Below are 25,992 nucleotides of genomic sequence, written 5' to 3'. Positions count from 1 at the left end.
AGGCCAGCTGGATGGCGGCTAGCTGGAGCTCAGGGTCCGAGCAGCGCAGCATGGTCTCCCAGAGTTGCGGCGTCAGATTTAGACCCCTCCCGGGAGAAAAGAGCCGGTGGTAGAGAGGGCGGTAATTACAAATTACTCTAGTACCTGCTGAGACACACACACACACACACACACACACACACACACACACACACACACACACACACACACACACACACACACACACACACACACACACACACACACACACACACACACACACACACACACACACACACACACACACACACACACACACACACACACACACACACACACACACACACACACACACACACACACACACACACACACACACACACACACACACACACACACACACACACACACACACACGCACGCACGCACGCACGCGCACACACACACACACACACGCACGCACGCACGCACGCACGCACACACACACACACACACACACACACACACACACACACACACACACACACACACACACACACACACACACACACACACACACACACACACACACACACACACACACACACACACACACACACACACACACACACACACACACACACACACACACACACACACACACACACACACACACACACGTACGGATTAAATTACATGTAATCAGTTCAGTGTGGCAGCACTGCTTTCTGAAAAGGCTCGCTAAATGTTTCTTTTTTTTGTTTTCAAACTTAAATATTACATCGAACACGTTGCGCTCTTATTAAAAACAAACCTACAATCTCTGGGCAAACAGCATGTATTTACCTAATGGTCTTTATCGCGGTCGACGGCGGCTCCTGGCCAGTGGACGCCGCAACGCCACATGGTGGACCACCCTCGCTGAATACGGCAGCGGGCGTTGACGTCCTCGAATGGTGCTTGTGCTCTATCTCTAGTTTACTATCTTTCGGAGATTCTGCTCTTTTGTTTTTTTTCTTTTGGTGCATCACAAAGTAAGCAACCTGTTTTCGCTTTTGTGGTCCTTCTTGAATTGGCGTTTAATCCGGTTAATTGCGTCAACTTGCAACATGCAGCATTGTTTGCAGCACAAGAGGTCTGCTAGCGATGAGAGAGAAACAGAGAGAAATAACATTTATTAGCACCCGTCAAGAGGTTGACGAGGATCCGAGGCGCAGCTCTGTTCCAGCCATGTCCTCCCCCTCAGCCGTCGACCTGGACCTCTTGGATCTGAGCAGCGGCCAGGGCGAGACGGATGACTTCACGTGCCCTAACTTGACCAGCGTTTAGTTCAAACTTTATGGTTTGGTTTGGTTGGCAGGATTGGATTCCTTAGCGCGGCTCAGACCATGAGGACGCCGTACTGGAGAGTTCCGGCTTTGACTCCTTGGGGTCTTTAACGCCATTCACATCCCTCAATTCACTGAGATAGCACAGTGCACTGATCGTGTGCAGTGCACTCGCATATAGCACAATGCGCAGATGTCTTTCCGTCTACATCGAAAGGTGGCCTGAGCTACTGTGCAAGGCAATGTTATAAGTTAATCTCAGATTACTGAGGTATTATACATTAACCCTTATTCCTAATTGCTCCCATTCAAGTCCGATTACTTCCTGTTAGTAAGCGGTGGTTAGCACTGTCGAGATCGTGACACCTTGCCTAACACCCTTACATACTGGAATTTTATTACCTTCTTTACGGGGAAATATGGTGGCTGTGCAGCCATTGTGGATAGCGTCCAGTAATTTCACATACGGCTCACCTTCACCCTAAATTCTCAATGCCTGGATTTACACCTGTTTCAGCGCAAATTTCTACTCGTTTTATTCAGCAGGGCAGGGGCTGTCAATGTACGATTTTGCAATACTTCTTTGGTTACAGCGCATTTTAAAATTAACCTCGGCAGGCAGACCTTGGTAGCTATCTGCGTAAAAGTACAGATAATAAACTCTAAAGCATTTAGAAAATAATAGATGAAGGCAACTTCATAGTATGGCGTCTAGTTGCAGATTGTTGCTATACATTCTGCATAAAGCTTTTAACAACACATCAAGTATTAAACTCGTTAATTGCCGTGTGGTATCGACCGTGCTGGTAAAGATTCCGCTGGCCCTTGGTATTCTCGGCCTTACTTTTTATAGGGCTATAGGTAGTAAAGTCATGAGTTAATTACATCTCCTTACGACCTAATTACTATCCTGTTTGCATTCTTCATACATTCCTTGTATTAGTTTTCCAGATTTTATTTTAGTTGATTATTCATATGGACAGAGTTCGATAATGTGAAAAAGACGGGAACTCGTCCATAATGTAATAAACGGTCACCAAGCATCGTCATGCTAGCTTGATCGAGTCTTTTATAGAATGTATTTTTGAAGCAAAGCTTTGCACTCAGTGTTTTAGCGAAGCCTAGGTATTTCTTGCACTGCAGGCAGGAGCCGTGACGCCAACATTAAAAATAAAATCTTCTTAAGGTCGGAAATGCTTGTATCGAAAATGAAAACGTTTATGGGGAATTTGGTGGTAGCCTTCAAAAAGATTAGCAGGTCAGCTGTTGGAAATTTTAGGAATTTTACTGAACATTTCTAATAACAAATAAGTGGTTAGAACACAAACATACCACATATCGTCACGAGTTCAGGCATCTGGCAGCTGTCTTTCTTGAGTGCTAAAACTTGCTGTTTTTTAGGAAGTTTTTCGCGACGTTCTTGTTTTAGAACAACCTTGCATTCTTCCGACGCAACGCCGCACTCATGCTAGTGGCATATTTACGAGTTGCGTTTCACGGGCAAACCGGGGACGCTTGGAATTTCTTCATAGCAAACAAAAGAAAAATACGGTTCACGAACAGACTCTCCAAAAATTACTCTCATGTCGTAAAAGCGACACGTGCACGCTTGTTTCTGTCCTGTGCGGAGAAACTGAGGGCGTTCCCTGGCGACCATGAAGAGACCGTGAACGCACAGCAGCTAGGAATAGGACGAAACATTTTACCATCGGGGAGGCTGCTTACACAAGGCGGTGCGATTGATGGCTCCAGCTGCATCTTCAACAAACACGGGCGTAAATGTTTAGATGGCTGCATAGTGCCGAATGGTGTGGTTAGAAAACACAAACGCACGCGAGCCGACTTGTTTACTTGGGCAGAGCAACCACAGTGGGGCAAAGGCACGTGCTAGTGAGCGGGCGCTGAAAGACTGGACTTGTTCCCAAAGCTTAATGCCTTGTTTTGACAGATGCCCCGGAGGCATCCGAATAACTGTGCAAAACCGTCAGGAATCCATAACACGCGTGGATGAGGCGGGCTAGCCAGGCCAGCCGTTAGGAGTAAAGCTTCTTCGAGTTGACTTTCTGGGGCCCATTCCGGGAGCTCAGTTCGGTGACCGCGGTGTTGTTTGGCCTATAAGAAGGATACCCTTTTGCACAGCGCCGAGCAGAGTCTTGAGAGTGGCAGCGTCTCAGTAAGCTCCTGACTTGAGTGGCTTCACCAAATCTTTGCCATGAAGGATTTCAGGGGAAAAGTGGCGCTTGTGACGGGTGCTGCGACCGGTTTCGGAAAGGCCGTCGTCGATCTCCTCCTCGAGAAAGGATGCAAGGTGATGTGGCTTATTTCGACCGAAATTGTGTTGCTACCGTGTTTGCAATTACTGACGATCGTAGTGACCTATGTGCACCCCACCAGGGCGGCTGGACGCAACAGCTCCCGCACTATGCTTCCACACCTTTTACTGTAGTATACAACAGTTGCATCTTACCTGTACTCACCTATGGGGCTGAAACGTGGAGGCTAACCAAGAGAGTTCTACTTAAGTTGAGGACAACCCAGAGGGCTATGGAACGAAAAATGGTAGGGTAAAATTAAGAGATAGGAAGCGTGCAGAGTGGGTCAGAGAAATAACTCACGTTACCGACATTCTAGTGGAAATTAAGAAGAAGAAATGGGCATGGACAGGACATGTAGTGCGAAGAGAGGATAACCGATGGTCGCTTAGGGTAACAAACTGGATTCCAAGGGAAGGAAAGCGTAGCAGGGGGCGGCAGAATGTTAGGTGGGCGGATGAGGTTAAGAAGTTCGCAGGGGTCAAGTGGATGCAGCTAGCACAGAACCGGGTTAACTGGAGAAATATGGGAGAGGCCTTTCCCCTGCAGTGGGTATAGTCAGTCTGGTGATGATGATGATGATGATGATGATTTCAGCTTGTAAAGTTTTCTGCACAGGTCTTTCAATCGAAGACAGAGCGATGTAAACAGTGCGGTTGCTCTTGCAGCAGATATAGAGTGGTACGCTCGATTTCACGCACGTACACTTACCGGGCAGTGCAGTATATTTTAAAGCGGTGTAACTACAAGGGACACTTCAATGGCAAATGTATCCACGCATATAACACATCATGAGCTCTCACGATAGCAGGCGGTGTATAGTCGAAGACTTCGCCTATTCAGTGTTTTCAAGATGGCAGATAGTGCCCTTATGTTGAGATTTTATAATTTCCCCTTCATTTTGTTGTACCCTCTTGACTACCACTTCAGCGCTATGCTAAATATATGCATTGTGAAAACGTGTGAGATTATTCTGCACTATTTCTGGACAGAATAAGAACTAAACACAACAGGCAAACAGCTGGAGCATTATTTACCCTCAGCATAGATGGCGTATATCTGGACATTTTCTTGTGTGCGCCTTAAATACTGACTTTTCTCACGACAGTAATTACGACAGTAATTTGTTTTGAAATAAATGAGACACTTATTAATATATATATGCCCAACTGATTAAATAAAATCGCATTGTCAGAAGCTTTCGCCAGCGTCGGCTCTCTGTGCGGGTGTTGACAAGTTGACTACGTCAGCTGCTGCTTATGTATAATACGACTGCTATGAAATCGAAGGCAGCTTAGTCAAGGATTAACGGAATTCGATCGGGACTCTTTTCGATAAGATCGCTCGATAAGAGTTTTTCGATATTTCTTCGTACAAAAGATAAACACGCCTGCTGCATCTGTATCTGCCTTTTGATGCTCTCCTGATTACTGTTCCTACAGTATTAACCCTGGGACATTTCATAAGTGGGTAGCAAAAAGGCACAACACATAACTTTAAACTAAATCTCTTTAGATTACTGTGCAGATGTGTTATGACAAAATGCGCTCTCTCATTTGCTAATATTATAGCATCTACTATAAGGTGCTTACTCCAACGTTTACTTTAAACGTGCCAGGGCCACAATGCTCGCGGCCGGTTGGATATATCTCTTACCATGTAACTGTTTTGATTCCTTTGCGTAAAATCGAGTGCAAGTTTGGAATTTATCATCGACAACTTCAACTGCAAAAACAGCCCGCGAGACAACTGTTTTTTCCCCATTGCAAAAACCCTCACACTGTCAGGGCATGGCGACTTCAGCCTCGAAGCCTGTGTACAGCTCTACAGGAGATAAAATGAAAATAGAGGCAGAACGAGAGGAAGAAGATAATTTACATGGTATGAAAGAGCACTGAACAAGGGTAGAGGGGGCGTGGGGAAACCTCAGTTCGCAGGTAGAGCCAAGGGTTTGACAAGTGGAGTTGTCGAAACTTTCCTGGACCTGCGAACTGAGGCTTCCACCTTCTATCCTTGTTCAGTGCTCTTTCATATTGCGATAAAATGAATACTTTGAAGTGTTACTATAGGTAATTTTCAACATATGCTGCGGAAACTGAGAAGAAAGTAAATGTAAAACACAGGAAATAAATATTCTTCGTGTTTTATTTTAGTCCGGTAAACGCTGAAGGCTTCCGAAATCAACATTTTCAGTGGAGCTGGGCCTTTTCCATGCATGCATATTTTTCTGTCGCTGCTCAGTTCATCCTCAGCGCTACTCATGTTCGATTCATGAGTAAGTTGAAATCGATAAACTGCAGCAGAGTGGCCCATAGGCTGATATGCTGCTTTCTTCACGTTATTTACGATCCCTTGTCTGCTTTATGATCCTCTGTCTGCATGTCGAAACGCTCCCGGTTTCAAGATCCATCTGTAACAGTACACTCCTTCTGCAGTACTCCTATATGCTGTTGATACTTTGCACACAGTGAAAATCATGAAAACATTGCCATGAACACATTCAACAGGTGGCACTTTTGGATGTGGACTGTGCCGTGGGCAAGCAGACGACCGCTGAGTTCCAGGCCAAGTACGGAAAGGAGAGCTGCATCTTCCTGAGATGCGACGTAACGGACGACCAGGAGCTTGATGGTGAGATTTTTGATTACACAACATAAAAAGTGCGGCCGGTGTATGTCATGAAGCTATTATTGCGGAGATCATGTACGAAAGCAGCATTGCATTCCCCTCTTTCAAATCTTTATACGCTCCCTGTAGGCATAAAAATTATTCAGACCAATAAAACCAATATTTGTGAAATATAGCATTGCTGATTAAAACAGCGAAACCTCATATCACTACAGTTATCATCGTCTACCGTAAGCAACTAAATACCGTAAGGAGCCTCATGTAGTCGGCACTGATCTTATATTTGGGGTCACGAATAGCCGACCACTGCTGAACAACTGAACGGAACGGATGTTTTTCTGAGAATTTTTGATGTAAAACCGATCCCAAAAGGCAAAACAAATATAGAACTTTATGAGCTTGAAGTGAAGGGAGAAAAAAGTTTGGGCTGGCTGTACTTTTGCTTAAAGGTCACTGTAAGATGCAAAGCAGTCCCAAGCTCATTAGAGATGTGGGATCCGAAAACCTTTGACGGGGCAGAAAATCTTCACTACGTATACGTTACTTTCAATCCACCTAGTGCGAATTATCATGAATGCTGCGAAAGCGGTTCTGAGGAATGACAGGAGCGGATATCAGATGTCACCATGACCGTTCTGTGCTATTGGCGATAACGCTGTTGCATTGTATTTGCTTTGCCGTCCGATAAATTACTAACGTTAATATAGGCCAGCACTGACTAATGCGCACCTTTTTATCGCCCATTAGAAGGTTAATAAAATAAATACAACCTTTCAATCCATTTCTTGCATCGCATATAGCGCTTCTTCGTGGGACAAATGCAGGCCAGTTTTCTACCTTCTTAGAGCGCCACTGCATTAACGACGTGCGAATCGCTATGAAAGGCACTTCAGGCACATTCGGACCACTTTTTCTGCTTTAATGCAATGCACCCTTCTTTAAGTGCCAAATCGCTATCCCGAGAGATCCTATAGTGTAACAACATTCCGTATCTTACGATGGCTCCGAATAATCTTCGGATACTAGCTTATGAACAGTCAAATGAAACAAACTCCTAGGATCGGATCCAAACCTAGGAAATTTTCAAGGGAAACGAGCACAGAAGCTCGTAGCTATCGCCACAAACGGCCACACTGTGTTTAACTGCAATACTATAGTGCTGTGCTTGCATGTTGTCGTCTCAATCAACTTATAAAAACTAACATAAAGATAAGCCGACAAGGCTGAATGCATGCTTTCGCACGCCTATTCGGTTAAGCTTCATTAAAAATTCAAACCACTTTTTATATCGCGCGTGAGCGTTAGTACCATGTCTGAAAAAAAGGATATCTGGTGACGTTGTCGACCGTTTGAAGCCTCACTGCCTCGAAAAATAACGAGGACGCTTTGGAAGATGCCACTTGACATAGAGGGGCACTTGGTTGGCTGATTGCCTGAAATCAAGAGACCACATGGCATGGTATACAGTTGGAGAAAGCTGCTACCTCAGGCAGCTCTTTTCATACACGGAAGAGTGAGCCTGGATCCAAACTACCGGGCCTCTTGCACCCCAAGCGTGACAAGCTATTTCTAGATCCACACGCACTTTGTTGAAAGGCGACTCTAAATTGATGTTGATCGGCCTCATGTAGCAGGAGGCGCAGGACGTTGTGGCCATATCGGTGCCCCGATGTAGCGTCTACTCGGCTCATGCACGTTTGTTCGGTGGCGTGTGCCGGTTTTGAGCCACTCTCGACATAATCACTTTAAATAAAAATGTTGTATAATGACTGTATTCCTGCACATCACGGACAGGAAACACGAGCATCCCTTTTCTGCGTTTAGACTACGGAAAGGGAACGAGAGGGTGCAAAAAGCACGGCGCTCGTGTTAGAGGCGCATTTGAGGCATACTTTTTTCTCCTACTTTTATGAGGAAATCCAAACCTCATTGAATAGTGCTTAAAAATGAATTCTCAGTACTTTGTTAACACGTAGCTTTTGCTGGTTTTCACAATGAATGGACTTTGAAAAATTCCCGCATTTAGGAGTTCATGAATCCAAACAAACTGCGATGAATTTAAAAAAACAACACATTTTACAAAGTTACCCAGAAAAGTATGTACAGACGTTACGAAATGCCGCACGAAAATGTGCCCAAAATATGCCGTTTAGTGGTCGAATTAGGGACATATTTCATGAGATATGAATTCTAGCGTCCGTCAGACTATCTCATTCGCTATCTTTGGTCATGCAAAGAAAACTGTCTCAATCCATCATCCGTCAAGAGTAAGCCTTTTCAAAAGGCGAGACCGTTGTCACAAAGAGAATTTATTGTGTACATACATACATACATACATACATACATACATACATACATACATACATACATACATACATACATACATACATACATACATACATACATACATACATACATACATACATACATACATACATACATACATACATACATACATACATACATACATACATACATACATACATACATACATACATACATACATACATACATACATACATACATACATACAAAAAACCACATTACTCACAGACCAATAGCACTATAGAAAAAAAACACTATAGGGTACTTTGTCCCTCGGTATTTAAAATGCATCAAACGTCTGAGGCACGAATGTCATACTGTGCTCCTGATAAAACTTGAAACGGTATAAAGTTAGCCATAGTAGCTTTTGCTTAGGAGAGCAGAAATGCCGGCATATTGAACTCCTTTGCATTAATAGATTAGAAGACCCTTCCTTAGGCTCCTGTGTGCATAAATTATAGCAATTATATCACATTAGAAAACACATCTGCCTCTATTCTCACAACTCGAAATGACGAATAGTGCGTTATTTTCTGAATGTTTCGATTAGGTGGCATTCATATGCGAAAATGAAAGAAACGCACATAATTCTGCAGCCCTAATATATTCAGTTTGTTTTTTCTAGTTTGTATGCATATAATTAGCCGCTTACAACGGCGCAACCACAACTCATTAAGTAATATCTTTCTTGTTTGTTTTTCGCATAGATTGCTTCTGCAGAACTCGAGCTCACTTCTGCGCTCTCGACATTGTGATCAACAATGCCGGCATAGCGGGAGAGCCAAAGTGGAAGAAGATCTTCGCCATCAATACTGTGAGTGTTTTTATCAGTACTTAATTGCCACATAAAAGAAAATAGATATCGGATTGTAAAAACCCAGAAAAGGAGCTCACAAAGAAATCAAAGGACGCGAGAAGGACCATGTCATGTTTGACGGCGCACTAGATCAAGAGGAGTGAAAGTTCGATTGTAAGAAGGTGCAGACGAAATTAGTGACTGTATGACAGGAAAAAGACGTAACTTTTCATTCTCTTCTACAGCGCTGTGTGCGCTAGGTCTGCAGCTTTTTTTATATTTTTTTCTTGCGCTACAACACCTGTGTATAGAGACGTCTCAGAAGCAATATAGTATTGGCGGTCATGCCTTCAGGATTGAAAACTACCGCCGAGCAGTGATGGGGCTTGGTTGCTGCAGATATTTCATATTTATCATAGCAGTATGTAAACTTAATGCACATATTTTTATTTATTGATTGATCGAACTAGAGCTCAAAGGAGGATGTACATGCAAAGAAGATGCATTGCGATGATAACTTCCGCATGAGGACTTCAAGCAATATTTCAGTGCCTGAAGTGAACTCGGCTCGTGATAGTCGTCTCTTCGGCAATGCTATAGCTTCTGGATATTCGTTACATTTCTTTTGATTCTTTTTGGCTATATGTCAATGCGTGTGGATTTTTTCTCTGTGATGTAAAGAGCCCGGTCAAAGTTTCCATGAGACATTAATGGCTTACGCGTGCAGTGAGATCAAGGAACCGCCTCTGAAAAAAACCTATCTTGCGGAAGCTAATTTCAGTTCTGTGCTGGTGAGGGAAATAATCAAGGACAGCAAAATGATGCCACAGTGTAAATTGTCTGTAAACCATTCAGTCAAACATTCAGAGGACTTCAAACATTCAGCAAGTCAGGACACACATGATTTGAAACAAATGTACGTAACCGCCAGAAAAGGCGTAGTGTTATCCTTTATTCAAGTCGTAAGGTTATGTACAGAAAAATGCGTACATATAAGCACATCGTAGCACCACCCTTTTACTGAGCTGATCAAAATATAACGAAAGCTAACCTTACGTGCTGAAAATTTGGGATTTACCGTTCTTACTTTTTCTGCGGCTGTTCATCAGAGAGGTTGCATCTGGAAACTATCACCACTATCATCAAGTACCCGAATGAGAGCAAATAAGCGTTTCCCACCACTGAACGATTGGGGTGGCGATTGGGACGACGACAGCATTGACCACTGCCCCTCTCTCCCTTTGCAACAAAATTCATCGAAGAAACACTGAACTTCCCACTATTGTTTTAGCGAATAAATCTCAAAAAATGAATCTCTTATTAGACCCCGCCTTTTCTCGAACCTTCTTCACACAGACTTGCCTATAAATCTCCTCTTATCATATACTGCTTAGTGGCTCGCCGCTTAGAGGAACTCGAATAGCGTTTAGCTCCCTTGAATCTTTTCCTCGCGTAAGCAGGCTCTCATCTCGTATGGAATAGCATACCGGAACCGGACTTCCGGTACTGCGCTACCGTGTGCTATTAGCCGCAGGACGCGGCAAGAGAAGGCGTGTTTCGAACGATGCAAACGCGTACGGAGTGGCTGCACCCTGTGGGAGTGTTTATCCCGAACGTGTTTATGGCCACGCGCGGTCAACCCACTGCTGTTTCTGTCGCGGGGAGGGGAGCGGCGGCAGCCGAGGAAGTGCCGGGAGCTTCGAGCACGGAGTCGCCGCAGCAGACGTTATCATCTCGCGCCTTACACAGAGCCATAAAGCTCTGCGCCACCAAGCAATTTGGGGTCTGGAAGACGTACGAAGCCTGCCGGGAATAGCACAGCAAGATGGGGTTTTGCGTCAGCCGCGTAGGGTGGGATAGTAACGTTAGGTTTGCGCCCAGGATTGGCGCTCTCTACCTGTTAACACTAGCACATCAGATAACGTTCAGCGCGCATGTTTGAAAGTTGATACGGGAAACGCTGGTGGTGCAGTACTAAAAGCTATGGTGAAGGTGATACTGGTAGGGTTATCGCTGAAGATCCATGATGTGAGGGGAAAAAAATCAGAGTCGAAAAGCAGGAAGGAAGTCTAAAAAAAAAAAAGATTAGTGACTCCAATTTTTGGTATAAATACTGCGTTGATAGAGACCCATTGGTTTGTTGAAAAACCTGTGCCAAGAAAAAGTGTCATGTTATTTGTGAACTCCCGGTTATAAGTTTGCAGAAAATGTTTTCTAACGTTTATCCTGAAAATCCGGGGCTGGCCTTGTAGGCATTGTGGGAGTTGCGAGTGAAAACTAAAGGTTATACGCCTTGCAGGTACTAGTAAGCAGATTGTATGGAAAGGCATTTATTTATTGTCGTTTTGTGACACATGTGGAGAACACATGATTTGGCTGCATTGACAGCAGCTATCAAATCGGAATCCAACTTTCACATGGGAGAGTGAGAGGAATCGGACATTCCATGACCCTTATATCCCAAATCGGACATGCTACCGCAAGGCCACAAAGCTTGTGCGGCTTGGTCCATGCAACGTGGCGCAATGCAAATTTTCTACACCAGTTAGGAGCGTTGAAAAGAAGTCTTCGCACTATACACAACTTGCAGGTGGCCGTTTTCAGCGGCATACTGCTCGGCTTCAAGTATATGGGAAAAGACAACGGCGAAAAAGGTGGACATATTATCAACGTTGCGTCAAACGCAGGTGAGTTCGAGAGAGCAGTATTGTAACAGCGACTCCAACTGCAGCCGTTTTCGGGTGTAAAGGAAATACACATTTAGCTGCTGCATATTGGCCGCGCTTAGATTCTCTGTAGTCTACCATGGAAATTCGCGCAACTACTTGAACGACAAAACTGCAACAAACCCCTCGCGATAATGTCGGGAAGTTTTGTAACATTAGCTGCCGACCACCCAGACATACATGTTCACCTCGCGAGCAACAGACCCGTGGTTCAAATCCTGTTGCCACGCGGTTATCCATTGGACTAAAATAGAAAATCCTCGCCGCAATGGGGTTATGTAGACAGGTCAGCGGTATAGTAAGAGACTGGATCTAGACGAGTTGGTATCTACCGCGTCACGCAGCAATTTTTCACAAACTACTCGACTAAGGTTTACAACTGTTTGCAAGAAAGCCTTACGCTTCACTGCACCGGATGTTTTTTATGGTAAGCTAAAAAAACATACATAACAAACATTGAGTTTTGGGACTGAGCCATTAAAGAAGGTATCCCTCTGGGGGACGCTAAGCTGAAAGCAAGGAGTAGGGTTTTTTTTTATCAGTTCTTCACCGCTTTTAATCATGAATAGACTGGTTTGCCCCTATTGCATGTTTTGTAGTGTCAATCATTATTGGTTTCTCTACACGTTGCATGAGAAGGCGTTTTGTTTCAATCCCCGAATAACTTGATATTCATACCAACTTTAAATCCGGCCATTTCCGCAGGCTTGCTGGTAATGGAGACTATCCCTGCGTACAATGCTTCCAAGACAGCTGTAGTGGCCATGACTAGGGCTTTCGGGGTAAGTGTTACAACAAAAGCTTCATTTCACGCGTTTCAGGAGCCCAATATTGTGCACCCTTGAAGATCACCTATCATGTCTTAACCTCTGTTACCAAGAACATTCGTGGTTTCATGCCTTTGTCTTCTGTAATTCTTTCAACAATTCCAAAGAGATTATTGTTCGCTTCATTTCTCTGAAAATGCGGGAACAAATGTGGTCAGTTTTTAATTTCGTCAGATTACATCAGTCATTGAGAACATTCGTAATTTTTTGTTCGTTTTCGTTAGGCGGAGCTTCTAATTTGTATTTTTGCATATAAATGAAATATTAGTAGTAGCGCTGGTGACAGTTGGTCCGATATTTTCTGTAAGTGCGTTGCTCAGGAATCAAATTTAATCTTTTTTTCACCATTTCTGCTCCACTATCTCTTGCCAACGAAAAGACGGAAAAAACAGCATTGTTATAATATTTTTGCCAAATAATCGCTTGCTTGCCATTTGTCGTGCCTTTAAAGATCGTGTTGTTTATTTTTTATATATATTTCCGGAACTTGTTGAAGACGTTTCTACGAACGTGAAGCATAGACAAATTCATTAGTGCTTCAGGCCTTCGCCAGTATAGAACTGCAGCAAGATGCACGCATAATCTATCAAGAAACTTTTTTTAGGATATTTTACGCTTGTGCAGAAATATGCTAGATATAATAAGCTACGAAGTTAAAAGGGATAGATAATTGTTTCCTGTTTCTCATATGGTGCTCACATGGGCATCGCATAAGAGAAATATCAACAACTTATGACACCAGACCTTCGCCGCAGAGGATCTGTTATTAACGAAGCAACGGAAAATCGCCTGAGCACTTCGCTTTGTCCGCGCGCGATGAAGAAATTCGGGTAATCGACACTGTATATATATCTGCAGCTTTACAGCTTTTATGTCAAGTTACTTAAAGAACAATAAAGTCAACATATCACGCCTTCGTCACTACTTCGGTCATCAGCCTTATATTAAAAACCAGTTGATTACTCGGAAACCTGCGAAGAACGCGACTTTTTGTTTAGGTTAAACAAAAGTCGGACAGCTCATGTTTTGCCGGGGAAACAGAGTCTACGAATGAAAGCGGCTCAGTATCAAATCACAGTCTAAAAATTGCGGGCAAGAAACTTTGTATAGCAAATTGCTTTACTGGAAATTGCTTTACTGGAAAGTGTCTAAAATAAGCTTAGTGACAAAGTAGCTGAATCGGCAGGCCCGCTACAAGTTGCAACGGGGTCAAGATGCATCTCAACCTCCGTTAAAACTTCGGCGGCTTCTGTTTTAAGAGCGTCGCCACGAAAACGTACTATAAATACAAGCACTGCATGAGCGCGCTCGCACCGCTCTCCACGGCGGGCGGTACACGGGTGGCTTTGCTTCTCATTAACCTGCTTGGCTCCCCCCTTCCTTCCCATATTTCATTCCTTCTTTTCTTTCTGTCTTTTCTTTCTTTCTCTTCAGCTATTCCTTCACCGCGACCCCCTCACGTGGTGAAGGACTTTTTGATTCAGATCTAAACGCTTGCATTCGACTTTGATGCTGTATGAGCGCTTGGTGCTTTTTGACTCAGCTCACTCGAGCAGGTTATGAAGATGCCGAGTTTGCATTTAATTTGGTCGTGCGTTGCAGCTGAGACTCTGCTGTCGACGACAGCTGTATATGATACTGACTGAGCGAGTAATATGGGAGAGTCGGCAGACTAGCTGGCAAAGAAAAGTGTTGTAAGCTTTGCTTCGTGGGGTTTAACGTGCCAAAGCGACTCAGGCTATGAGAGATGCCGTAGTGGAGGACTTTGAAAATTTCGACCACCTGGGGTTCTGTAACGTGCACTGACATCGCACAGCGCACGGGCGCCTTGCTTTTCGCCTCCATCGAAAAGCGGCCGCCAAGGAAAGTGTTGCAAGTCTAAAGGAAGGATTACACGAGAAATAGTGCGGACCAGGCTCATAACCGGCTCAGAACATGTTGCCACATACATGAAGGCGGCACGTCGGTGTGTGCATTAAATGGGATATCGACAGGCATATCAAAATTCGTGTCGAGTTGCGTAATGACCCGATTAGATAGTCTAACCCGGATGTCGACTGAAGGCAGATTGCCTCGGGGGAAACGAATTATCAAACGAAGTAAACACGGTAGGCCATACATAATCTGAGATACACTGGCTATTAGCAATACGCTGATTTCCGAGAAGGTGATGTGGTTGCGAGAGCGTTCAGTAGAGAGATCGCTACCGATCATTTCGCTTCACGGCATGCAACATCGATACGGTCATTAGGAGCCCAGAGAAGGCTCTTGATATAGCTCTCTTCGCAGACAATAAAACTGAAGCGATGCCTTATTTCAACGGGTGTTTTGTTCGCCCTAATCTTTCTTGTTAACATTTAACGCCAAGGGTCAATTGTGAGGAAAAAAACGGATCAGAACTCGTGTAAATCTGCTGGCTCATCAGAATATGACTCTCTTTGAGTACGAGAGTATCCAATTTCATATTTTCCAAGCAATAATCTAAAAGCGGGAGGGTAGGTAACCTGACTGTGTTGTCCTGTATTCCGATTTCGTCATTGGTGGGTAGCTCGGCAGCTTTTAGTTCTATCCTATCTATCGCTCACTGCCTTAACCACGGGTAGCCACGATGGAGGATCTCCATGCATTTCTCTTTAAGCAAGCAGCTTTTGGAATAAACTACGCGGAAATCGAAATGCATGCGGTGTTCAGAAGTTATTATGAGAAGCACCGTTGTTAAATAATATAGTCGATTGCGCAAGTTGACAAGGTATTGAAAAAAAAAATCTTGATGGCCTAGGTATGAAATGACACTGGTTAATCTTCGAATATGAATTCATTCTTCGCTTCTATCCGACGAAAATAAAGATTTATGCGACATAATAAAAGTAATGAAAACACTAATGATGTTGGTTTCACCGCGCTAACACATTGAACGACAGAAAAGACAAACACCACGGTCGTTCAATGTGTTAGCGCGGTGAAACCAATATGAATAACCAACTAGGCCCAATTCTCGCCATTTTAGTACTAATGATGTAATTTTGTGTTTATATCTGGAACAGTCTGACTTGCACTTCAACCGACACGGCGTCAAAGTGAACTGCATCTGCCCTGAGCCGATGAACACGCCTATGTGGTGGGGCATATCCGCATACTGCAAGACGCGAGAGGAGAGCACCCCCATGGCCTTGGATTTCGACAAACGCGTCATGCCGTACGTACCAAGGATTTCTAGCTTTCGCCCATCATTTTCTTCAATACTGAGAAGGCATCCGCAGGGCAAACCTTTTGCAAGTGTCCGTCAGTTGTTCTTCCAGACTTAACTATAATGTTCTTGAAGTGAACAACGGAGTAATGTCAGCAGTGATTAAAGACCTGCGGACTCAGTCTTGCTCTTATGAAAATGTGGTGAGCGATTGACTACAGGCTTAAAACGGCTTGCGCTTCTTTCATTGCTCAGTACGTCAGTAGCGTAAACATGCCGTTATCAAGCGTAAGCCGGAAAATGGGCATAATTTAAGGCATGGTTATCATGCCTTTGGTTTTGGCCAAGTGCTCTCGCTGAAAAAACGTTTTTAATATTAATCCGCCCCCTAAACACCAGCGAATGGACATTGCATGCTTTGTAACTGCATATACTTGAACGCTCACAGCGTTTAGGGAATGCTGTGCGAAATTTTGCCCTGTCTGTGGGACATTTTATTCATATTACCTCACAGGCTCCAAGGAGGGTGTAATGTGTGAGCTGGCGATTACATAGATATAAGTAATGACAGGAGCATGAGTAACACGTTTATATAGAACTAATTGACTGTTAGTGCTGGTCACTGAAAAGTAGGAACATTGTTATACAATGTTTATTGCCACGTTAATAACGTAGCGTAGCAGGGGGCGGCAGAAAGTTAGGTGGGCGGATGAGGTTAAGAAGTTCGCAGGGATCAAGTGGATGCAGCTAGCACAGAACCGGGTTAAGTGGAGAAATATGGGATAGGTCTTCGCCCTGCAGTGGGTATAATCAGGCTGATGATGATGATGATGATAATAACTTGAAGAAAAAAAAGGCCTTTATTTCTGCTCTAATACACACTTAAAAGCGTCAAGGCCAGCTTTCTCTTTTTGGAGTAAAACGAATACAAAAGTTAGAAAATTCTCGTGCCTGATCTCTAGTAAAACAAGAAAGAGTAACCTAACAGCGTTGCTGTTCGAGGTCAATGTTTGGTTTTGTCCATCTTCCTTCGGGCCTGGTGCAGACTTAAAACAGTCTCAAACAATTGCGAATTCCTGAGCGTATCAGAGATTCAAGTTCCTCTTCGTCTACTCTGTGTTTCAGTGTCGAGCGCGTCGCCAAGGGCATACTGAAGATTTTGGAAGACGACAAGAATGGCGCCGCCCTGACTGCCTACCACAACGAGGAACAGAAGTACTACGAGTTTCCCAACTGATATCGCATGCCTACAAACTGACATAGTCGGAATGCGTAACATTTATGCTGTGGCAATGGCACATGAGTTTGTGAAACAGTAGCATGGATCGGTAGCGTAATAAAAGCATTAAGTATTGATATAGACTTCCGCACTATTAGAAGTGCTTAAAGGTAGGTATGTATTTGACTGTCAACGCTGAGTCTTTTTCTCGTGCAAGAAAACTTTATTGCTCTGCAGAGGGCGGTAAATCCTTGTTAGTATTTTGATTTGAATCCTGCTGCCAAGAAAACAGATCCTCAAAATGTTCATCTTCAGGAATATAATGGGCAATGCGAAAAAAATGGAAAGGCTCAGAGATTCGTTCGATAAATTGTCCGCATTGTATTTGCTGCCCTCGTTAGGACTCACAGCGATAAATTCCCTTTAATTTTAGAGAACCATGTACGAAAACAGTTGCCATTTACGGTATCTATCTCTCCATCTTCCAAAAAAAAAAAAAAAAAGACTCGAGTCAGTCCGTCTCAGTGGTGCAGTGGTTAAGGCTTTCGACTGCTGTGCCAAATTATGCGCGATCGAATCCCGGCCGTGGCGGCCGCTTTTCGAAGGAGGCGAAAAGCCAAGCGCCCGTGTGCTGTGCAATGCCAGTGCACTTGCATAACAGATGGTCAAAATTTCCGGAGTCCTCCACTGCGGAGACTCTCATAGTCTAAGTCGTTTTAGGACGTTACACCTATAAAGGAAACCAAACCTAAGAAGTGAGAAAACGCAAGATCTAACACTACAAGCATACTAGGCATTTTCTTCTTTTGCCAAGCAAGCTGGAATGAAATATGAACATCTTCTTTTTCATATACGGCTCCTACATGAAACGCGCAATCGAGACACTATCGATACGTGCAATATTCTGAGCAAGAATAACTTACATTGGCAAACATGGGCATGGACAAAGAAGGAGCAGCTCATCACAAAACGACACTCGTTTTCGCCCTGGCAATGCTGCCATCATGCCCCAAATCACCTGCTCTATGAAGAATTTGGGGCAATCGTGTAACAGAATACTATTTGTGAGCTTACAAAACTGGTTCATCAGTTGCGCAGAAGCCTCATCAAATACAGTGCAGGATGCCTTTAAAATCCTCGCCTTCTGCGTCAGTGCGCTTGCAATCGTTTAGCGACACGTTACGAGTCGTCTGCACGTGCATTACCGCCGCCTTTGCAAACGCTGTGTCAAACTACCGGGAGCACTTTGGGCCACACATCATTGTCACCACCCACGTCTATTTACAAACGCCAAAGTGGGTGTACACTCTTGTACCGTCCCGTATCAAAGCACCAGTAAACCAAAGCAGTAAAGCAGTACCACGTTTGAGCTCACAGTTGCATACAGGACATCGGCCAATTTTCGCTCCCTGTTCACGGCTCTTTCGGTCTGTGCAGACGAAGTTTGGCAGATGAACAGTGCATTTACGGCAGAAAAAATTACACGAAGAAAATAAAGAAGGGCTTACTTCCACTTGTGAAGGAAATTCGTAAATACCTCTCCAATGATCACTTGAGAGTTAATTAATAGTGTTGAAGTCTAGCCTGAAGTATCCGCGCAAAAAATTGCTTGCCACCGCTGCCTGTCTCGTTCTGTAACTCACGAAGGCTTCATTCTCAGTGGCGCTGTCCCCTGTCAAAGTAAAGCGCTGATTTGTCAACACACATCACGATCAGTCGATCTGAATATCAATTTAAGTGCAGTCAACACTATCTTTCATTACTCCCAAATACATTTCGCTGAAAATCTTCATATATAATGCGTAATGTACGCCGTGTCTCACTCAACGAGAAACGCTTAGCCGCTCTGTCAAGATAGTTTGAGCAGGGGGAGCATAAAAGTAACTCTGTACAGAAAGTGTCATAGGAGTGCGAGTATGGTGGAGTAGCTGAATCGGCCTCGTGTCCAAAAATAAGCGTACGTGAGCCATGGAGCGTCAAATTAGCGCCACCGCTTGACGCGCAGGCGGTCCGCATCAGGGTGCTGACACCGCCTCAAACATGCCGTGACACGTACTTGGCACAACTAGCTGAAGCAATATGACAGGCCGCGAACGTGTGCCGTTTTTTTTTTCTTTTCGTTTCGATGTTTGTTTGCTTCTTTTACTTCGACCAGACCTCGTAGGGCTATTGAGGACACCACTTCACATAGAAACAACAAACAGGGGCAAAGGGTCGAAGCAGAATATTTGTCACAGTAATAATATTTGCTTCGTACCGACGCTAATGCGAGCTAAGGATAGAAAAAGATGTGATGACGGCATGTCTGTAACGCAAGCAATAATGAAAATATCAGAGCATGAACCCTCAAGTCATCATACAAAGTCGGCGAGCCGATACGTGGTGCAATTGTTTCAAAACGTGCCCCTGATAACTGACTTCGCTATTGTAATGCAAGGATGCATTTACCGGCAACATTTCTGCTTGCTTTCTTCGTTCGTAGTCCCTGATTTAAATGGCAACTTGATCTTTCATGTTTCTCTTGATTTGAACTGACTTAGCCCGGCTGCCATATTATAATTCATGTTACACAATTTTGGCGGGAGCGAGACAGGAAGCCCCGCTTTAACCGAAGTGTGAAGATATGCCTGCGCGGTCAAGGAGTGCCCTGTCTGCCTCAGGGTTCCAGGGCCCCAGTGAGTTCCCATATAAATTACGTTGCGCAAGTTGGCAATTCTTGTCAGAATTTGTCCACGTTGTGCGGGGTGGTGACGTCACGCAACCTGCCAATTTCACTTCACTTCACTTCACTTTATTCACCTTAAAGGCCCCCTTCCGGGGGTATTACATAAGGGGTGGGTTAATATATACAACAATAATAAATACATGTCATTGCCTTACGATAAAAGTTGTTATAGCATGTAAAAAAGAAGATGGGCACATGATAGTGGCGACGTTGGTGGGGAGGGTATTCCAGTCCACAGCAGTGCGGGGGAAAAAGGAACCTGAAAAAGTTGCAGTACGAGATAGGGGCCGGGCAATCTGAAACGGATGTGCAGTGCGGTGAGATATGCGGGTCGGATGAGTAATGTAAGGTGTTTGATTCAGAGTACTGTGGTACAACTTATGGAGTAAACAAAGGCTCGCGATGCGGCGGCGAGCTTCGAGGCTTTCGAGACCGGAAATATTCTTCAGAGATGAAACGCTGATGGTATACGAATATGCAGAATGAACGAAGCGGATGGCGCGGTTTTGGACTGATTCAAGTGCATTTGTTAGGTACATTTGGTGAGGGTTCCAGATGGGACTAGTGTACTCAAGTTTAGGTCTGATAAGTGTTTTATAAGCCAGAAGTTTAACGTGCTGCGGTGCATGACGAAGATGACGTTTTAGGAAACCTAGAGATCTGTTGGCAGAGGATATGATTGTGGTGATGTGTGTTCGCCAAGAAAGATCGCTAGACAGGGTTACACCGAGGTACTTGAAGGATTGAATGCTTTCTATGGGTGAATTAGCAACTGTATAGGAAAACATAAGGGGGTTGTGATGACGTTGGAATGAGACGAGTTTGCATTTTTTGGCGTTTAGCGTCATTAACCAGTTGTTACACCATTCGTGGACACAGGTAAGGTCATTCTGAAGGGCCATTTGATCACAAATGTTAGTAACGGTACGATAAATTACACAGTCATCGGCGAAAATGCGAATATTACATGATACTTGTAGTGCCAAATCATTAATGTAAATTAAAAACAAAAGCGGGCCGAGCACAGATCCCTGCGGAACGCCGGATTTTACAGGCAGGGTGCCTGAGCTGTGATTGTTAATAGAAACGAACTGAGATCGGTTAGCAAGGAATTCTTTGATCCACTCTAGAACATTGGGGTTTAAATTTAAAAGGGCAAGCTTTAGTAATAGGCGTTGGTGTGGTACCTTGTCAAATGCCTTTGCGAAATCTAAGAATAATGCATCGGTCTGCAGTGGAAGTGGAAGGAAATGAGAAGAGCTAATACCACCTGTCAAAAGCAATCTCATGAGGAGGACCGGACAGAGAGACATACAGGCGGACGGACGGATGGTGGCACGGACGGACAACGGCTTTCGGTGGAGTGGGTGCTATAATGCTAGAACTCTAGAACATACGCTCTGGATACGTGGCAGCCTTAAAAGCATGGCAGCCTCATGCGAGCGGGCGTCTTCACCACCTGTCAACAGCAAAGAAATGGGCAACATGATCGAGACACTGTTGCGCTCACTGGTGTTCACCTGATTGCAGTCAAGATCTACTTACTACAGGTACACATGTAGCTACACGGTAGCTACCAACTGCAGCTGCATGGCTATAGATACGCGTGATTTCCCGATGAATGCGCGTTATAAGAACCTATTTGCCACGAATTAAGGACAAGTTTCGATGCCCACACTTAAGAAACGTTATAATACTGCGCTTAGTCTGCTTAAGAGCGGAAATGGAAAACCAACTTTTCATTACCTGTTTTCACTAACTTAATCGTCATTACCATCGTTACTATCATCACCATCATCATTATCGCTACTATCATTATTGTCAACTAAACAGATCGTCATTATCATCGCTAGTATCATTATCATTATTATTACTAACTGCACAATCTTTATCATCTCTACTATCATCATTATAAATATTACTAACTGTATTGCCATTGTCATCGCTACTGTTATCTTCAAGCTGGAAAAGGAATCACAATCTGTCTCTGACGAGCGCGGCGTGGTGTAGTGGTTGCGCGCTCGGCTGGTTATCGGAGGAATAGTGGTTTGATTCCCGGTACAGACAATTTTTATTTAAGTGTCAGTTCATGCGAACATTTGCTGCGGACACTTCTGTCTACATCATCCATGAGCCAAAAAAGGCTCTCGCCTTAAAACTGAATCTAACGCTACAGGACAGTGCTTATACGTGAATGTGAGCGCCATTGTCCATACGCGCGAAGCTGGACGCATTGACACGCTGTGAAACAACCACAGCCAGAAGGAATTTACAACTTCCAAGATGCCAAGAACGGGCGATTATTTAAACTACTCTTGCTGTACATGCTACAGCGTCCTCGCTTTCTCTTCCATGCTTCCAAGAAACGTAATAACAAGCAAACATTTCTATTCCATCTGCCACTCAAGGTCACCTGGAACGCGTGAGACATTTTAAATGTAATGTTGTCCATCTATGCTAAGGAAGCGAGCGTGTAACCGAGATACAAATCGACAAGTAAACCTTGTATCAAAATTGATTTCGGAAAAAGAAAGCTTTAAAGAAGAGAGAGTACAAAAAACTAACAGAGAGATGCAAAGAAATATTAGAACGAAGGAAGACAAAAAAAAAAACGATTGAAAAAAAGAAGAGCACACAGAAAGGATGAAAATAGAGGGAATAAAACAATATACGAGAAAATTGGGAAATTATACGGCACATCTAAACCACTCATAAATGTCGAGAACAGACCTTCGTTGTGGTCATTTTGGAACTGCATGATCATGCACCGTAGTATTGTGGCTAGTAAATGATGCACATTATATTGGTTAGATCGATGTTTGGTAACCAAAAATGATAGTATTGTTTTTGAATTAATAACATCCGAATGTGTGTTTCATTATGAAATACGCTCTCAGTAAATGGTATGTCCACTGCTGAAAAGGGGAACGTTTGCGAGAACTAATGATAAAGAAAGAATTAAGCACATCACTGACACGATTAGTTCTCTCTCTCTATATTTCTTGTCCTATCATGCCTTCCGCCTCTCTTATGAAAAAGTGTGGGGATGTGCCATCAATGTAAGGTTGGCAAAAATCCCTTTGAAAAGGTAAGTTCAATAAAAAGGCGTGTCCATGAAAATATTCGCTCTGTGCTAAAGCACCTATTGGCAGGCAACCCAAACTATCTATATTTACGAGAAAAGTCTGCGTTTGAGTAAAAAACGCTCATCGGGTTCAACACGGTCAAACTTAGGGATTCATCGAGCGTAAGCTCTGCTTTTCAAGGTGTGACAATGACTGAGTAATAGTGTAACTAAAGTTCTGTCGTCAGTATCTACCTAACGAATACTGCGCAATGTACCTTATTCTATGCCAGATAATCGACTAATTAGTGTCTCTAATTTATTAACTAAATAATGGGATCATACTTGCTCTTCCCAAAAGGGTGATGAAGTAATTCACTATATAGATTAAATTGCACAATGACTTGCACTGACTCATTTTAACTAATTACTGCCAGATTATTCTTGCTCTCGTCAGTAGCTTTCCAACGATATATCACATGGTTTAGTGAAAATATTTTACGCGGTTGATTATGGATCACAATTACCTAATTGTATTTTACTAACCAGTAACTTCTTGCTCGCGGTGGTTTAGAGGTTAGGACACTTGATTGCTGAACCGAAGAACGCAGAATCAAATTCCTGTCTCAGCACTGGCTTTTCGATGGAGGCAATAAGCAAGGCGCCCGTGTGGTGGGCGATGCCAATGTCCGTTAAAACACCCCTGGTGGTCTATATTTCCCGAGTCCTGCATTAGAGAGTCGCTTATAGCCTGAGTCGCCTTAGGATGTTGGGCACTATAACCGCGCAAAGCTAGCCAGATAATATATTATATACTTGCGCTTGACACTAAATATAGAGCTCCATATACATACAACACACTCTGCTTAACTGATTTGCTACAGGGACCAAGTCCGAATTGACCTCTACCGGTCTTAAAGCTCAAAGCAGGACAGGCAGGTAATTTCTGAGTTCGTATCCATGCATTAGTAGAGCTTGGCCGCTAATAGCGTTTAGTTCTATAGCTCTCCCAGCGTATGGTGTATGATATCGTCCTTTCTGGTAACATGAAAGGATAATTATAGAGCGATATCTTCACGAGCTAAGGTATATAGTACTGTGATCCGTGAGTAGATTATTTCGGCAGTCACTCTATACGTACATGAAGCACATCGCATGCACGAAAGCCAGTAAGCATAAAGTCGTCCTATGGTGTCCGATAAACTAGCACTTCCATAATATCAGCCTTTCCCATGCGTTCCACGTACCCCTGCGTTTCTTAAACGTTTTTGAAAGTATGTCTTGTGTGCTGTGTGCTTCTAAAAAAATCTGTAGCTCTTTCTAGGTCGAAATATAGAAGTGCTTCTTAATATTTGCATAGGTGGCTAACTGCTGTCTTCAACATCTGCCGCTAGTATAGATCACCTCAGAGAATTCGCGACTCGTTGAGGCCACGGAAAGTGTTTGCACCACTCAAAATAGGCACATAGTGGCGTCCTACATCTATCGTGTTTGACGTCGCTTACTGCTTGCCAGTGCGCAGTCAGCGCCTCTTAGCAAAATACTCCGAGAGCTACATCTCTTGCTATCAACTACCTCACTACCACTTCTTTCCTCTCCAGCGGTCCTTTTCAATTCTAAAGAAAGATAGGGATTTTGCCAGCAAGTTAATGGTGCAGTTTCGAAACGTACTATGTCACTGATTAAACAGTCAATGAAATCATAAGTAATATTTTTGCATTACAAATATTTAATATATACATCAATATTTCAACATTTATATTTTAAAGTGGAAAGTATATATGTGTTAAAAAGGACAGAAGTAAAACGTGTTATGGCTCGGCAGAAAGCACTTCATAAATATAAAAAGCTACGCTGCGTTGTTCTGGTAATATGTGTTTATAGCTATGAGATATACAGTTGGCGGAAAGTTACAAAAAATTGGAAAGTAATCAACTCGCTTAAGAACGTAGAAAAGAGGAATTTAAGAAAAAGCATCGCCTCAGAAGCTATGAGTAATTGGAACTGCTTTTTTAGCGGTTGCAATTTTAGCAAATACTCAGCATTTAATTCAGGCCTTAATTTTCACCCTAAGTGAGGCTGAAAGTTTCCATAACAATGGTTTCATTACGATTTCTCACATAATACGACCTCTACTGTCCGAAACGTGTGTAGCTTTCTAATTTTGGGAGACTTTTACCTGAGTCGTATGGAATACTCTCACACTTTGAACTAATAATAAAAATTCAAGAAATCACCAAGTCAAGAAAAACAAGACGGTTTCCTTTTTATGTTGAGAATACGCCGTGCTCGCTAAAATGAATGCAGATGACTTATGCACAGATGTGCAGAAAAGCAGCTATTTAAGCATTAAAGGAGGGCCATTTACGGGCCGGTTCATCCAGTAATCTGAATAGGCCCGATAAAACAAAATGATAAGCGAGTCAACTGTGCAGAAATGGTTCCACTTCACAATCATTTAGGTAGCATCCACAGTAATCTAGAGTTCATGATTCCCTGGTGTTTGTGGTGTAATTATTATCAGGGAAATGGAGGTTATTTATTTACCTAGTTTTCTTTGCATATGCCTCTAAGGGTTCCTTCGTACACAGTGCAGCACACGAAGCGTATCCGAACAGAGCGACTACGCGCAATTTTATATAACACCAAAAAATTCTAGAAAATACATACGCGCGATCTCTAAGATTTCTAGAAGAGAAATATAATGAAAATATTTGGATCAAATCTAAATTTCATAAATTATCTACACTTCACAGCAGAGGCAAAAAGTCGTACTGCTGTAAATTGTGCCATCCTGGCAACTTCTATACGCTCCCGTCCGCGCAGCTCGGCGGCTCACCGCTTTTGTCACTGGCAAACCTCAGCATCAGCCTTGATGCCGAATTCTCCCGCACATG

The 25,992-nt window shown here is 43.5% G+C and overlaps 1 protein-coding gene across 1 annotated transcript; it reads left to right on the top strand.

The window, feature by feature from the left end:
- The first annotated feature begins 3,448 nt into the window (after positions 1 to 3,448).
- On the top strand, positions 3,449 to 17,414 carry LOC146173131 (15-hydroxyprostaglandin dehydrogenase [NAD(+)]-like). Its single transcript, XM_084583644.1, has 7 exons — positions 3,449 to 3,594; positions 6,106 to 6,229; positions 9,259 to 9,365; positions 11,938 to 12,034; positions 12,779 to 12,855; positions 15,945 to 16,096; positions 17,213 to 17,414. Exons 1-7 carry the CDS (start codon positions 3,499 to 3,501, stop codon positions 17,322 to 17,324), a joined length of 765 nt encoding a protein of 254 aa, XP_084439770.1. The 5' UTR covers positions 3,449 to 3,498; the 3' UTR covers positions 17,325 to 17,414.
- The last annotated feature ends 8,578 nt before the right edge of the window (positions 17,415 to 25,992 follow it).

The sequence above is a fragment of the Amblyomma maculatum genome, chromosome 11 (assembly GCF_055883805.1).
Source record: "Amblyomma maculatum isolate TAMU_Amacu chromosome 11, ASM5588380v1, whole genome shotgun sequence".
Lineage (NCBI taxonomy): Eukaryota > Metazoa > Arthropoda > Arachnida > Ixodida > Ixodidae > Amblyomma > Amblyomma maculatum.
This window is presented reverse-complemented; position numbering and strand designations above follow the sequence as displayed.

Bases quoted from the DNA above. Each gene is read 5' to 3' on its own strand.
- LOC146173131 (XM_084583644.1), top strand. From the start codon at position 3,499: ATGAAGGATTTCAGGGGAAAAGTGGCGCTTGTGACGGGTGCTGCGACC. The intron at 3,595-6,105 runs GTGATGTGGCTT...CACATTCAACAG, and splicing joins TCCTCGAGAAAGGATGCAAG to GTGGCACTTTTGGATGTGGA. The intron at 12,035-12,778 runs GTGAGTTCGAGA...CCATTTCCGCAG, and splicing joins CAACGTTGCGTCAAACGCAG to GCTTGCTGGTAATGGAGACT.